The 15,506-nt window shown below is 35.9% G+C and overlaps 1 protein-coding gene across 2 annotated transcripts in view; it reads right to left on the reverse strand.

Annotated features, from left to right (window-relative positions):
* LOC149261003 (mitochondrial inner membrane magnesium transporter mrs2-like) overlaps positions 1 to 15,506 on the reverse strand; it is a 472,904-nt gene that overhangs the window by 184,993 nt on the left and 272,405 nt on the right. For both annotated transcript variants that reach the window (XM_089421530.1, XM_089421529.1), the window contains exons 8-9: positions 1,972 to 2,042; positions 1,634 to 1,727 (exon numbers count right to left, since the gene is read on the reverse strand). In XM_089421530.1, the coding sequence (XP_089277656.1) occupies positions 1,634 to 1,727; positions 1,972 to 2,042 (165 nt within the window). The remainder of the gene's footprint in view (positions 1 to 1,633; positions 1,728 to 1,971; positions 2,043 to 15,506) is intronic.

Raw genomic sequence — 15,506 nt, forward strand, 5'->3', positions numbered from 1 at the left:
GCTTTAGTCCTCTCACCCTCTTCAACAAGGTCATCCTCAATGAATTTGTCCTAGATGACTCCATTGCTCATTTAGGTCAAGAAACTAGTCTAGGTGGTGGTGATCAAACTCTCTACTTTTACTATTTCCTCACTCTTCTTTCTTAAATTCTAGATATCTAGGGTTAAGGTTTCTATGAAACATTGCCAGAGGTAATTTTATTTGATGTGTTGTTTCCCTCTAAGTAGAAACTACATTAAATAATTGTTACAAAAGAAAAATCTAGCATTTATTGCATGTTATAACCCTATTTCTAAGGCTGATGTCATGATTATATTGTTGTTTTATGCATGCTTCAACCATAAAAACTCCACTACAAACCCTAAACTCTGCATATTTAATAGATAGTCTCGATCCTTTTGTTTATTAATCAGTGTAAGACTATTTCCTCTAGCTGTTATATGACATTGCATGAACTATCAATGAAAATCTCTCAAACCCTAACTTATAACAGCACTATCATTTACTTAAGTGGTTTAAGGATGGAGTGCATGTACCTTGGTGAAGATTATCTTATCCTTCCAAACTCTGCCAATACCCTAACCCAATCATTAGATCTCATCCATCACCTTGAACACTTCTTATTGAATAACCTTTAAGTGATCCTTATAGGGAAGCCTCCCTTGTGGTTTTAAAGACAACTAAATAGCTGGAGAAAGGCTATTGCGGTGATAGTGGTAGTGAATCTCTTGTTGCCACGAGGTCTAAACCTACCTAGTAAGGCTTTGCACTAGGCCTACTAAATTTTGCAGTAGCAGTCCACAACCAACCTCCATGAAGTCTGCTCCTCAACCCAAATGTCCTCAAGTCAAGTGTCCAACTTCTTAGGTGTATGTCACATAGTCCATGTTCTCTATGATAAGTGTCCTCCTCCAAGCGCCTAGCGCTCCTCCTCCAAGGTAGGTATCTCTCTTAATCAAGTAACTAATTCCACCATTGTGTGCATGCAATGGATTAGTCATCATTCCGATAAGGATAACAACCTCCTGGGTAAGTGTGCCATGCTAGCACTCTATCCAAGGTCAAGCAACCACCAAAACCAGAGTGACCCATAAGTCCATCAACCATATCCAAGGGACTGGAAGACCTTGCACTCTCCTAGCTTGGTGAAAACACTTTTGGAGTAACTGCAAAAGCTAGCACAAAGTCCAACAGAAAAAAGAGGATAAATAAAATCTAAAACCATTAATAAACATTGTTACAATTCCGCTAGCAATATTCTAATATAGAATATTTTCTAATACACTTATTACTTTTTCTACATCAGCAATTAAAGTATTCTGGCAAAAAGAGACTTGCAGCATTGCTAATTAAGCACAAGCTAAAGTAGCATCCCATTTATAAATGAAGTATTGATAGGCACTGCACTGATTGACACTTTTGTTCCTCTGTTACCATAAAACAATAAAATCAAACTATCTAGATTCTAAATAAAATTCCATATAGTAATCTAGCTTTCGATCACTCACATACTACAGTGCAAGTGCTCATGTAAAATTTCCTCACATGCTTGTGCTACTTCAACAGTTTAACCATACCACAGGTGAAACAAAGAAACATTTCCTGTACTATCTAATTAGAATTGGCCATCCACCTGGCGTTGATATGTCAGGATGATGTCTGCGGCTGCTCGACGAAGTTTATCCCGACCATGATCTTGCTCTGGTTGTGACACAGTCCTGCCCTCACTTCAAAAGAAGTTCACAAATGCATTTTTCGTATCAGAAGACTTAATATTTATGTATACCAAATATATGCTTCTGAAAAAAAGGATTTGATGGAATTATCATAACATTATACACTCTTCAAATTTATAGCTCTTATCACGATAACTTTCCCTCTCATGTTTTCATGTAAACAATTCCCTTGGTAATATTGAGAATACAGCCATATCAAGAATTCGAAATAGTGCAAAACCTTCAACTATCATACCCAGATAATGTTGTTGGATTCTCCGAATCCTCAAGCAAGAGTGCAGTCAGAGCATCATCACTTTCCAAAACCTACATATAAAAACAAATGCTAAGGCAAGAATACTCAATGTGAGAACAAATTTTCTTTGCAGCAATTCAAATGAGTCTATATCCTTTCTGATAAATGTAATCCTCCATAAAAGGGCTCATAAGCAGTCATTGGGCAACCAATGTTTCCTTTTCATTCTCTTTAAGTTGTATGAGCGTTCACAAGTTTTGATTACTGTTGTTTCCTTTTCATTCTCTTGAAGTTATATGGAGGTTAACATGTCTTTGTTCTAATTGCTGCATGGTGATTCTGCATCATACTTTAGAGCTCCACCTTTCTTCTTGCAGTGAACGCTGTAAAGAAAACTACCTAACATAAAATGCATAATTTTGACATTATGAAATAAAACATATTCACATAAACTTCATTCATCATGCATATGATACATAATACAATATAAAATAAGATATAATATAGTACATGATTTTTATATGATATATAATATTATTTAAAGATCAACATATAGTATTACGATCATTTGATCTATTATTTGTCCTCTCTCTCTCTCTCTCTCTGCAGATACAGAATGAAATTACACAATTTGAAAGAGATTTTGCATGTATGCAATGCTAATCATTTAATCATATGCAACAGAACAGCTCAACCACTGGACTCGGGAGAAGCTCCCTGCTTCACACAATGGGCAGAATATGACAGAATTCAGCCCAAAATAAGAATATAGATTGATTCTTAACTTCTCAATCTGCAAATGCCATGAAGAAATGACTTTGCAACATAACCCTGGCTGTGAAATTTGAGTTACAAAAGGAGCTTATCAAAAGGGAGCAGAGAGACAAAAACAGAAGAATCTGAAAATACTAGTGCATGTGTCAAGAGGAGCAGCAAGAGGTTGCAGAGCAGAGGTATATTAGTCCTCTTGAGTTGATGTGAATTGCAGATGAATGGTGTCCTTGGAGAGGCAAATTTGAGGAGTTTGTGGGCAGCCAAGAGGAGGGGTTTCCTAGAGTGTTGGATGCCCTATGTAGAGTGCAAATGCTACAGCAGGTATTGAGCACTCGTGATCTGTTGGAGGGCAGCGTGAGAGTGGACCAAAAGTGGACATTGGATTGGGTATTTATGGTCTGTTGGAGGACGGCGTGATAGTGCGCAGTTTGGAACCCGGTGTGCACCATCTTCATGGACTTAGGTGGTTGCTAGAGCAGCAGAAGATGAGCTCCAGGGTTTGATCAGCCAGGCGCAGTTTGAGCAACCCTAGACTTGTGTGTGGAGAAGGACATCTATAGCAGAAGAAGGGCAGTCCTCCTAGCCCGTGTTCATTGTGAGAGATGGATATCTTGCAGTGATAGATGGCAGCCCTCCATGCCCTATGTTTGTCTTCATTCGAGCAACTCAGGAAGAATAGAGTGGGTTGAAGTCCCTAAGTAGCTAAGAAGCAACAATGAGCAGATTGAGAGTTGAACAACTCAACAGGAATCTCAATGTGTTGTGCCCTTGATGGACTAAAGCCATAACTAGTGAGCAGATTGGATAGCCAAGGTTCAGTGACCAGATGGACTTGGATCGTTGATATAGGCAGTGTTGTAGATCGGGAGCCGAAGGAACAGGCAGGCACAAGGTATGACTGAGAGGAACTGAGAAAGCGCGCTACAGCTAGATGGTCAGAGTATCTTGTTGAGGGTAGATTGGTTGTCGATGGATTGACACCAAGCCCCAGTTTTGTATCTTGTACTTGTGGATGTATGAGGGCCATTATCCCTAGTATGAGAGCCCTAGACTGTTGAATTATTCACTTTGATTAATATAACAAAGTTGGGTTATTGTACAAAATTGTAAAAAGATGTCTATATTTTGTGCACTAGTAGATTTACTGTTGTTTATATTCTGTTGTGCAAAGTAGTTTCATTGTGATTCTTGGTTTGGTAGCATTAGAGATTTAAGATTCTATCTCAGACACCAGGGTCGTGGAAAAACAACACTTCTGTTGTACCCAGATTCCACAAACCCTATGGAGATGATGTAAAGTGATGCTAGTATAATGAGTTGAGTCATGTAACAGACCTAGGTAAATTGGGACCTTGTCATCAAGTGAGTTTACTCTAGAAGATTTTTTTTTCACTTGGTTAATTATTACATCCTTACGGGGACTTAATAATTAAATGAGTTTTTTCTCCAAGCATAACCCCAAGGTCGGAGTGTGGCTTGATGGTGAGGCCTTGGGTGAGTCTTAGTGTTTAGAGTCATTATATATTACCATATTAGATCACTCGTAAAATTTCGTGGAATTTTATTAGGTCTAGAGGTCATTTTTTAAATTTCTTGTAGGGTGGAAGCTTGAATAAATCTTAATGTAAAATGTAATAAGTGATGTCTAAAGAAGTTGTATGGGGTATGTGTGCTCAAAATTACACCTCTCAACCTCAACTTTCTACGATGACACACTTTGAGGGGTAAAAAATAAGTTCTAGAGCATCAAAACCCACTTTTCCTAATTTTAGTGGGAAATCTAGCAATAAATTAAACTAGAAATAAATTAAATGGAGAAAAATAAATAGCTCCATGTGACAAAATGACATGGAAATGACTTGGAAATTATCTCAAGTCAAAGGAATGATTCAAAGGACAAATGGGAGATGATTTGGCACCTTGCATAATAAATACATGGCCCACACAAGGAAATCGAACTTTTGACATTAATGATGGAGCTGCTGACTTGGAAAACCGAATTTTTTGAGGATTTAATGCACATGTGAGAATATTTGGAGGATATTGATACAGATTTTCTTGGGATTTTGTCTCCACATTGGTTCTTACTCCTCTACACTTGGCATTCCATCATGTACTACGAGTTGCACAAGGAGGGCCTATGCATTCCTTGAGGAGATCTACACACGGCTCATGGAAGGCATCAACTATAGAGATGTCACTTGGTTGCTTGGTTGTTGGGAGTTAACTCCCTCTCATTTCACACTTGGCATCTCATTGCTTCACACTTGGATAATTTGATTTGCTTGAAGGATTCTTGAGGCCACTTATCGAATTCGATTTGGTTGGTTGGATGTTACACACATGTCACTTCATCTCCACACTTGGAATATGAGTTCCTTTTTTGGGATCTTCTCCATGTCCATTTGTCCCTTGGTTGTTATATTGGGATTTTCTCTCATTTCTCTATATAATAGAGCCTTGAGCTCTCTCTATGCATCACTGAAAATGAGCTATTGTGTTTGGGGAATCTCTGCTCTTGTATACACTCAATCTCAATTGCAATAAACGGCTTTGTGGGTTTCATTCATGAGTTGTTCTTCCTTTGGAGTGTGACAAAAGATGGATTACTAGTATAATGCATATTACTCATGCTTTGATCTAGTTTATTTATGAATGCTTTTGTAGACTTGTTAATGTAAAGCTAACTGGCATTGGCATTTGATTTAGAAGTATGCTCTAGATATAAAATGCTCTAGTTATTTTCCAATAAATCTCTAGAGTTTCTTGTCATTGTTTATGTGCTAAATCTATATGAGACTAATTCTTGATTGAAATGCTGTAGAGGAAGCATCGTATTGAATCAAGCGTGAGGGGAAGTCTTTGCAACCCACTCTTGATACATTCTCAAAGGAGCTCTCATTAATTTTTTGAGCCTTCATAGTTCATCTTACGGAGAGGTTTTGCAGGGTTTTTCTTGGACATAGCTTGTGCACAAGCAAAATATTTCCATACTCAAAAATCTTCTAAAAAATAGTGCTTCATTGATTTTATTTAGCTATTTGAGAGCATTTTCTAAACCAAGCAAATGATGGGTTCACTCTCTTCACTTGATTTGGTTTCTTGTACACTATTTTGTATTATATTTATTTGTTTTATATGCTCTCTCTACACTAATTGTGTCTTGGTTTTGCAGCCCATAGTTGAAGTGTTGGTAACAAGAGCCTTGAAGAAAGATCATTGAAACTCTAACTATTTTCTTGTAGGACCTCTCAAGCATTTAAGGTTCACTTTTAAACAGGTCATGGACATTAAAGGAGGGTTGTTGTTTAGCTAGGTCGTGAGCTTCATAGAGGAGGATTTCTCCCTTGACAAGGCCATGGACAAAGAATACTAGCTTCTTCTCTTGTGCAAGAGTTTATCCATCATTGGAAGCTAATATTTGGGTGTAACGACCAAAAGTCGTATACGCATCAGAAATATTTAAAACACTTCGTAGACAAAGACATCCATCGTAGGATAGTAATTGTAAATTGTATATTGTATAAAAAATTGTTGTAGGATGATTACAATTGAAAATGAGGGCATGATTATATACCCTAGGCATGTGTCTTTCCACAAACAGTCGTCTTTAAGACATGCCTTTCATTACTAACTAACTAACCATTAGTTAACTACTTATTATTTATTACTATATTTATATTTATATTTATTATCTATTTTTATCTATTTTTACATAATTTATGTTCATAACATTGCCTTCCCCTTCAAAAAGCTTTGTCCTCAAAGCTTGTTGATGAAAGGGGCTTGATCGCTTTGTTTTCTATGAGTGTCTCCTCGTCTTTGGACAATCATCTTTGTCGATACAAGTTGGTATGATCCTTGGAGAAATATATAAAATTGTCGTATTGAGAACGGATCAGACCATCCTAGATTGATCTTCTGTGGAATCAAATTTTGTGATGAATCATTATCATGGGACTGGATTCTGCAACCTTCAGTATTCCTAGGAACATAAATTTGTCGTTTATTTTCTGAGTGATACTGGTACGTAGCTTGACTAAGGTCTCCACTTTTGTGATTCGGATGTAGATAAGGAGTTTTTCTTGTTTGAACTTCCTTTAACGTTTTTATGGCAGTTTCCTGATTTCCTTCAGGCATTGTTGTTGTTGAATTGATTACTGATTCCTCATTTGGAGTGTACGTTGTTTGAACTGCAACCTCTGAGTACGTCTTTACTTCAGTAGGATTTGGATTTGCCTAAATTGTGAGATTAGTGGGATCGATGTTCGTTTCTTCTTCCCCAACTCGAACTACTACATCTAGCGATTTTCCGATTTTGATGCTTCCTTTGCAACAATTTCTTCGAACCTATTCATCAATGATTTCTTATCATCCTTAAGTTTTTTAATCTATTTGAGCAGATTTTGGTTATGATTTTTGAGATGTAAGCATTCCTCATTTTTTAGTCAACTTTATTTTGGCCTTCAAGCTTCTCATCTTTTAAACACTTGATTTGTTCTAATAATTTTTTGTTAAGGTCTTTTAAGCATAAATTTTCCTCTTCTTTCTTTGATAGACTTTCATTGAATTTTTTGTCAAAAATTTCTTTTTCTTGTTCTAACTTGTGCTTCTTAGTTTTACACTTTTTGATTTATGCAAGAAGTTTCTCATTGTGGTTCATTACATGCCAAATTTCTTTGTTGTTTTCTGTTGATTTTTCATGAAACCGATCTTGGAGATCTTTATATTTCTTTTCTGATGCTTCATTCTTTTTTTGAAGTTTTGCAATTTCTTCTTTTAATTTTTTAATTTGTGTCTCGACGTTATCTTGATATTATTTTAAAGTAAACAATCTTCGACATTTGGAACAAGGTATTGTGTGCTTTTTAAAAATTGTTAAACGCTGATCTCCTACTCCACAAAATGGACATCTGGTCTAAAATGTAGAGTTGTGTATGGAATCCATAGTTTCTTTATTCATCTTCAAATTAGACTCTATCTTTCTTCAATGATGAACTTTCTTTTGTGTTTGTCGCTAAGCTTAGGGTTTAAAGGTAACCCCCCTTAACGTTATTAATTCCTCAACCCCTTTTTTTGTGTAACTCATTTTAATAACTTTATTTAAATAACCCCTTTCCTTTTATCTTTTATAAAGTACTTACTTTAGGTTTTTTTTATTAAAATCTTGATAATTCTTATTTGAAATAGAATTCCTTGTTTTTTTTTGAAAATTTAATTAATTAAATAATTTTAATTAGTTAAATTTATTTATTTATTTTAATAAATAAAAATTTTAATTAATTTAATTATATAATGAATTATGTAATTATAGTGTAATATAACTATAGAGTAAATTGCATTATATACTAAGCTAACGGAGTGGTCATTCGACCATGGCCTCTGCAGAGCGTTTATATGTTGCCTGTATGACAAATGGACTGGTCAACGAGTCGGACGGCGAACAGTGGTGGCTAAGCAAGAATCCACTGTAAGGTTACAGCACTTGCTGGCGGATACAGGGTTCTAGATGGTTCGATGGTGTTTGTGCGATAAGGGCTTGTGGCAGATTTGACAAGCAAGGAACCAAGAAGTGAACACAGTGGCGAGAAACTTGGTAGTGGAGGTGGATGATGGTAGCGGAAGGGAGAGGATGGAACAAGGTGACAACACTATATGGACAGCGAGTCAACGATTACACGATGGTGTATGTTTGCAGATCGATGCAGTGACATTCAGCGATGGCTGGAATGTCAGAGGATTGTTGTGAAACTACATACCCCGATGTGCAGAAATAAGCATGGGATCTACCAGCAAGGCTATGTTAGGGTTGCGTCTAGGCTGTAGATGTGAGTTGTGGACGACGTTGCGGTGGGTAAATGGTGGTCGTGGTGATCGTGGTTTCGGCCTGTCTTTGGAAGTCGGATGCTAGCTGCCTTTTTTTTATTCTTTTTTATTTCTATTTTTTTTCCAATGATTTTTTTATTTAAATTTTTTTATATAATTTGATTTTCCTTTTTTTGTACTTTTGATCTATTATTTTTTTATAAAAATTTTTTTTAATATGTATTTTTTTCTTTTGTCCTTTTTTTCTAACCCCGATTGTAGTAGCGACTAGCAAAATGGAGAAGCTCCTTCTTCGTAATGAATGCTTGATTGATGGCAACAAAATTGACAACGAGTTGAAGGCCAAAGGTCGGATCAGATATGGCTCTGATACCAATGTAACGACCAAATGTCATATACCCAGCGAAAATATTTAAAATACTTCGTAAACAAAGACATCCATCGTAGAATAGTAATTATAAATTGTATATTGTATAAAAAAATTGTTGTAAGATGATTACAATTGAAAATGAGGGCCTGCTTATAGACCCTAGGCAGATGCCCTTCCACGAACGGTCATGTCTCTAAGACATGCCTTTTCATTACTAACTAACTAACCATTAGTTAATTACTTATTATTTATTATTATATTTATATTTATTATCTATTTTTATCTATTTTTACATAATTTATGTTCATAAAATTGGAATACCAAAAAACCTCTAATATTTTCAAATTTGAGAGCATTTTTATGATACTTACCTTAGCTACTAATTTTAACTTTCAAGAAGGAACTCTAGTGCTTAAAAAGGCCTCATATGTTGTAAAATTCCTCTTGAAGCTTCACTTGAGACCTTTTGGAAGGTTTTTCATCTTTAAAACAAATTAATAAAAAGGCTTAGCTTTTCTTGTTGGAGCTTGGGTTTTACCCATGGCATCATTTCTCCTTATTTAAAAGGAGGAATATGTGGGTGGATTGATTTTGCATTATTTTCTTAGTTTTCATTTTCACTATCATTTGCATGCTTTAAGAATTAACACAATCTCACCATCACGTTTAATTTTCTAAGTTGAGTTTTGCTACAAGTTTCCATTTTATGCTTTGCATTTCAATTTTGCTTTGAAGTACAACTTGGGATTTTCACTTTGGAGCAACTCATTTCTTATATGCAAGTATCTCAATTTATGTGGCAAAGTTTTGATTTAGTTAAATTGACAAATTGCTTTATGTTTGCCTCACTATAGGCTCATTGGTTATTTTGCTCATTTATTTTAAAGTCATTTGCTCACTTTACAAGCAATATTATACTCTTAGCTTCATGTCATTTAATTGTTTTAGTTTGTTGATCATTGAGATATCATTTGTCAAACGCCTTACTTTGAGCAACTTACAATCTTATGTGCTTATGAAGCTTATGTTCTCATGTCTTATACAATTTTGAGATCAATTATTCAAGTTATCTCATTGTGAGCATATTTCCATTTACTTGAGGCAATTCCCTTTTGCAAAACACTAATAAACTTACTTGCATTTCATTTAGGCATTTTAGCATAGTTTGCATTTCTAACTTAATTAACCTCCAAGCATAAGCTTGGTTGATAGACATCATAGGGAAAAGATTATCTTAGAATTTTTTCCAACTGGTACGAAGTAAGGTAAGAGTGTGTGACCCTGCAGTTATGGAGGTGGTTTGTCCCCTTGTAGGAACAGAGGCACACACTGGCTTGTAACGCTGAGAGGAAGGATATCTTTGACGACACCTCCGTGTCCTCAACCCCTCTTCTTTACAGTCATCCCAATTTTTACCCTTTGGCAAGAGTTTAAAAAGAATATCTCTCACTTAGAATAGGCATTTATTCTAAAATTAACCAAGATAATTGCATCTAACCTTAGTTAAGTGTATCTCATCTTAGCACACTATACTTTCAAAGTATCTTACATGCAATTTATTTATGTGCTTGTCATGATGAGAATGTCTTGAATTGATCATTTTATTGAAGTATCTCATTGAACAAGTACAATATCATTTTGTGCAAGTAAAGCTTTAGTTTATTTCATCTCATATTGCAAGTTATTTTATATGCTTTAGAATCGTGAATGGTTATATTTTGACTTAAAAGCATTTCTTTAAGAGCAATTTTATATCTTGCAAGTTGATATCATCTTTTCTAACATTCATTTGATTTGCAAGATTACTTGGTGTTTCATTTTGAAACATTTTATTTTTGAGCAATTGTTTATTATTTTGAAGCAATATTGAAGGCACTGGTTTTATATGCTCGTTTTTGATTTATGTGTTGATGGTTATTGAGAATATATTTCATTTCATATTGCTCATCATTGTTGTTGAAACTTGCTTATAATCTCAAAGTAATCCAATTGACCTTAACATCTCCTAGAAACCTCACATCATTTTTAACTTAGATTTTTATTTATGGACCACCCCCCTTAACTTACCTAGGTGAGAGCTTAAACATAGAGAGTTGGGAATAGGTGATAGCCTCATCTCTTGATTTTGCCACCAACCACACCTTGTGGGGTTAAGGAATTTTTTCACTAACTTAGGTGTGTGTGTGCAAGGCGACAACAACAGGATCTAGGGATTTGGTTGGTTGATTGGAAGCTTTGTTACATGATGAGCGAGATCACGACAGAGGATGACCCATCTCACACTTGGTTTGACATGTGGGGGAGCATTGAGGCCTTTGTCACATGGCAAGGTTGGTTTTCCTTGTTGCTACTACGGATCAGGGTGAGGGTTGGATGGGCAGGTCATGACATTGTGGAGATGCCTGGGCCAGATGCATTGGGGCTTGTTGACCACTAGCGTGGCACTTGAGGATTATCTGAAAGCTCCATGCCCAAGGATGTACCAAAGGATGCGTGTACCAATAAACACCATCATATTACTAGAGATTTTCAACTCTACTTTTTCTTCTTATCATTTTCTATTGTAACCAGATTCCACAAGCCCTACGGGGATAATGTAAAGTGGTGCTAGTATGATGAGTTTGAATCATGTAACAGGCCTAGGTAGCTTGGGACCATGTCATCAAATGAGTATTACTCTGGGACATTTTTTTACTTGGTTAATTATCATCTCTCTACCAGGACTCAATAATTAGTTGAGTGATCCAGGTGGATGTTGGTGGCCACCCACCTATCCCACTTGGACCCCCACAACTGTTTCTTTCAGTTTTTCAGTTTCATTATTTGTACCACGGTTGACCACTATGTGTCAACTACTCATTAGCAGTACAACCCATTTTTTCGCAAAAGGGATAGCGCTTGAGCAGCGTGTCCGTGCCATTCGACAGTCATCGTCGACTTGATCAATTTATGTTGTAAACCCAGTCTGCATGTGTGAATTGTAAATAATCTTAAGTAGATATGAGTCATGTATGTAAATTGCCTAGGAGGACCTAATTTTCTAGTGATAATCTACGTTCCGGAAGGTTTTTTGTCTCACCGATCCATGATCGGCAGAGTTTTCCTTCAGCCTAACCCCAAAGCCAAAATGAATTTTGTCATTAGAATCTTAGGAGAATCCTAGTGTGTTAATCTGCTAGATTATAGTTGTGTCTCAGAACTGGGTGGTTTATGAGGGTCTATGTCAAATGGGTTTTACCCCTTCAGATGTAAATTTGTAAAAGCCATGATGTAAAGTGTCTTGAAGGTTAGAAAATGTTCTAATCCCCTCATAAAGTCCTAAGTCCTAAGTCTTAGGTCCTAGGTGATTTTTCCAAAGGCTAAGTTCGAGGATCCATTTAAAAATAAACATTAAAAATTCGACGGATGAGATTAAGAGATATCTTGATCCTCATCGACGGTCGAGATCATTTTAACATGGATCACTCGAACTAGCTGTTGGGGATTTTTCCTTTAAATAGGGTGTTAGGGGTCATTTGAGAGGAGATTAGATCTGAGAGTCTAGTGCTAAAGAAAGCTCTCTTGTAGTCATTTTTTGTGCAATAAAGAAAGACTTTGGGGTTAAAAATCTTACTGGTGTTACTCTTCTGGAAATGTTGTAAGATTGTATTATTTTTCTGCATAATTTTATTTTCAGCCATTGAGGATAGCTTAATGAAGATTGATCTAGGCATAGGTATCTTGTCTGATCTTTGGGGTTTGAATGATAGTTTAGATTCTGAAATATAGTGGCAGGTATCTCCATTTGATCTGCGTTTCACTATTGTTTTCTCCCTCTATGTTAATGGTTGATTTTAAGCTGTGCGGGAAATCCTTTCTTTCAGATTACGGGGCGTTAGGGGAAGTTCTCGGCTGAACCAGCCAACTCCCGGATTGTGTTTTTTGAAAGAGCCCAGCCAGTTCTTGATCCCGGGCTTATCATTTGAAATTTTTTATGAATGCATGCAGGATTTTCTGAAGTATCTCACATTAAACTTATATTCTGAAAATATTACTGTGGATTATTGACAAATTTGGCTAATAAAGAGTCGAAAATCTGTAAATACTGTAAATTTTTTAGCTGGGTTTTAGGGTTTTCAGTTTCGTTCCTTGCACATATTATTTTGGGTTTTCTTTCATTTTGTAGATTGCAGGTGCAGGCTTTGAGAAATTTTCAGGGTATTATCAGGCAAATTTGGAGCAGGGATTTTCAAATATCGATTTTGTGGAGAGCTTCAGTGTTTTTTTTCTCTCTTCTGGGAAACCTGGGTAATCTGTTCCATCTCCACGTTGTTGCCCAAAGCCAAATACGCAATCATCACTGTTCCTTTGTGGTTTCACTTCCAGCTCTACGCTACCCTCAACTTCATCTACAGCAAACTCACTCTTTCTCACTGGTGAACTACTCCTTCTGCCATCGTATTTCTTCACCATCTTTTCTCTGCAGCTCGTTTTCCCTCATCCCAATAACACACTAATCCTTCGCTGCTCCTTAACTGTTCTCATAGTTTTTTCTCACTGCATAGCCCTCCCTATACCTTCGCGTCTCCATTTGAGCTGCCTTACATCGGCTCCTCCCTCCATCATCGGGCCTGCACGCTCATTCCTCAAAACTCACGCAGCTGTCTTGGCAAATTGCAAGCATTTGAACCTTATCTACCTGCGTCCGTCCAACCTCCTCATCGAATCTACCAGACCTGCGTGCTGAGAGAATCAAATGCTCACCCCATCTGCAAATGTTTGAAAGTCTTCTTTCCCCGTCCGTCGTCGAAAGCATTCCTCTGTTAGACAGTAAGAACTCGTTTTTTTTATTTATACAGCCCAGGTAATGATTCAAGGTTTTTTTTGTGGGCGCTGGATAATTTCTTCAAGACCTGCGTGCTGCGTCCTCGTCTCATCTGCATCCGCCCGCCATCGAAGAACATTCCGCCATTGAACAATAAGAACGCATTTTTGTATACAGGCCAGGTATTTCACGCGTTTGACGTGCGTAATCTTAGATTTAGATTTTCATTTTTGTGGTATATGCGTTGAATGGTAAGGTAATCTTAGGAATTAACGCAGGGTAAAAAAAAAATTATTATTATTATTTTTTAATTAGATTTAAATTGTTCAAGTTTCGTTTAGACTTACGTTTCTTTTAAATTTTGCTTGTTATCAAATTTTAATGTAAAGTTTTGTTTTGAAAATATACAAATTAAAATTTAAAAAAAAAAAAAAAAAAAAATTCATTCATAAAATTTCTTTAGGCTTTAGACTTAGTTTTGATTTTTATAGTTTTAGTTTTAGATTAGATTTAAATTAGATTTTATTTTTCATTTTTTTTAAGGCTTTGTTTTGAGTTTAAAAAAAAAAATTCATAAAAAATTATAAAACTTTTAAAAATCATAAAAAAAAAATTTAGATTTTAATTTTATAATTTAGTCTAAGTTTTATTTTTAAGAATCATAAAGAATATATAAAAATTAAAAATCATAAAAATTATAAAATTATCAAAGACATAAAGAAATTGTTTTCTTATAGTTTAGATTTTGATTTAGATTTAATGTCATTTAGATTTTTTTCAATTTAAAGGTTTCATTTAGTCTTAAGTTTTGTTTTATCTGAAAAATATAAAAATATTTTGGGAAATTCAATCTTGGCTCGGGAATTTCTCACGTTTTATCTTTTCTGCTGAGGCTAAAATTTTGATGTGGGAGTTAATATTTATCATGCTTAAATGATCATGAATGTGATATCTGGTTAGCGTTTAAAATCACGTGGTTGATTAAAGCATCTTTCAAAATTTTAATTGCTGGAGCATCATTAAGGCATTGTGAATTTACTGGATATCTTGCATTGCTCGGGTTATTTGATGATAAATGATTGCTCTACATGGTTTACATTTCTGCAACATTTAGTAAGTAATCATTTAAACGTTAACTCCATAAGGCACTGGTCTATAAATTTAATAAAATCTATTTAGTGCTGGTTTCCTTTCGTGTCTCCCAAACCAACTAATTCACAGTTGGTCATCCATTTTCCTATAGGGTCTACCCCCCTTAGCCGCGGGAGACAAGGTTAAACGGAGAGATCGGGGATCAGGGTGACAGCCCCCGGTTTGAGCATTGTCGTGACAATCTGTGCGACAACATTTTTTGGCGTCATTGTCGGGGAGAGAGCTTTTCTGTCCTTGGAGTTTCAGCGACATTCATATTCTCATTTCTCATCATTCTTTCATCTTTCTCATCTCGCGTTTGAGCTGGCAGATTCAACATTTTTTGGCATCATTTGGATCTCTTTCATCACTTTATCTTTCGTCATATCAACAATTTCTCTTTAATTCGTTTCTTGTTTGGGTGGCGACTCCATTTCTTTTCATTTTCTCAGACAAGGAGCCTCTCTCATATCAGCTTGTTAGTTACTTTTTGGATCCTAGAATTTGACTCATTGTTCAAGTGGCGACTCCACTTCTTTCATTTATTAATTTCCTTAAGCAGAGATCTCTTTCTATCATCCATTTGATCCCTTATTATTCATCATGGATTATTCGTTTAAACCATGTCAT

The sequence above is a fragment of the Pinus tabuliformis genome, chromosome 6 (genome assembly GCF_031772625.1).
Source record: "Pinus tabuliformis cultivar Carrire ecotype Pingquan chromosome 6, CPIR1, whole genome shotgun sequence".
NCBI lineage: Eukaryota > Viridiplantae > Streptophyta > Pinopsida > Pinales > Pinaceae > Pinus > Pinus tabuliformis.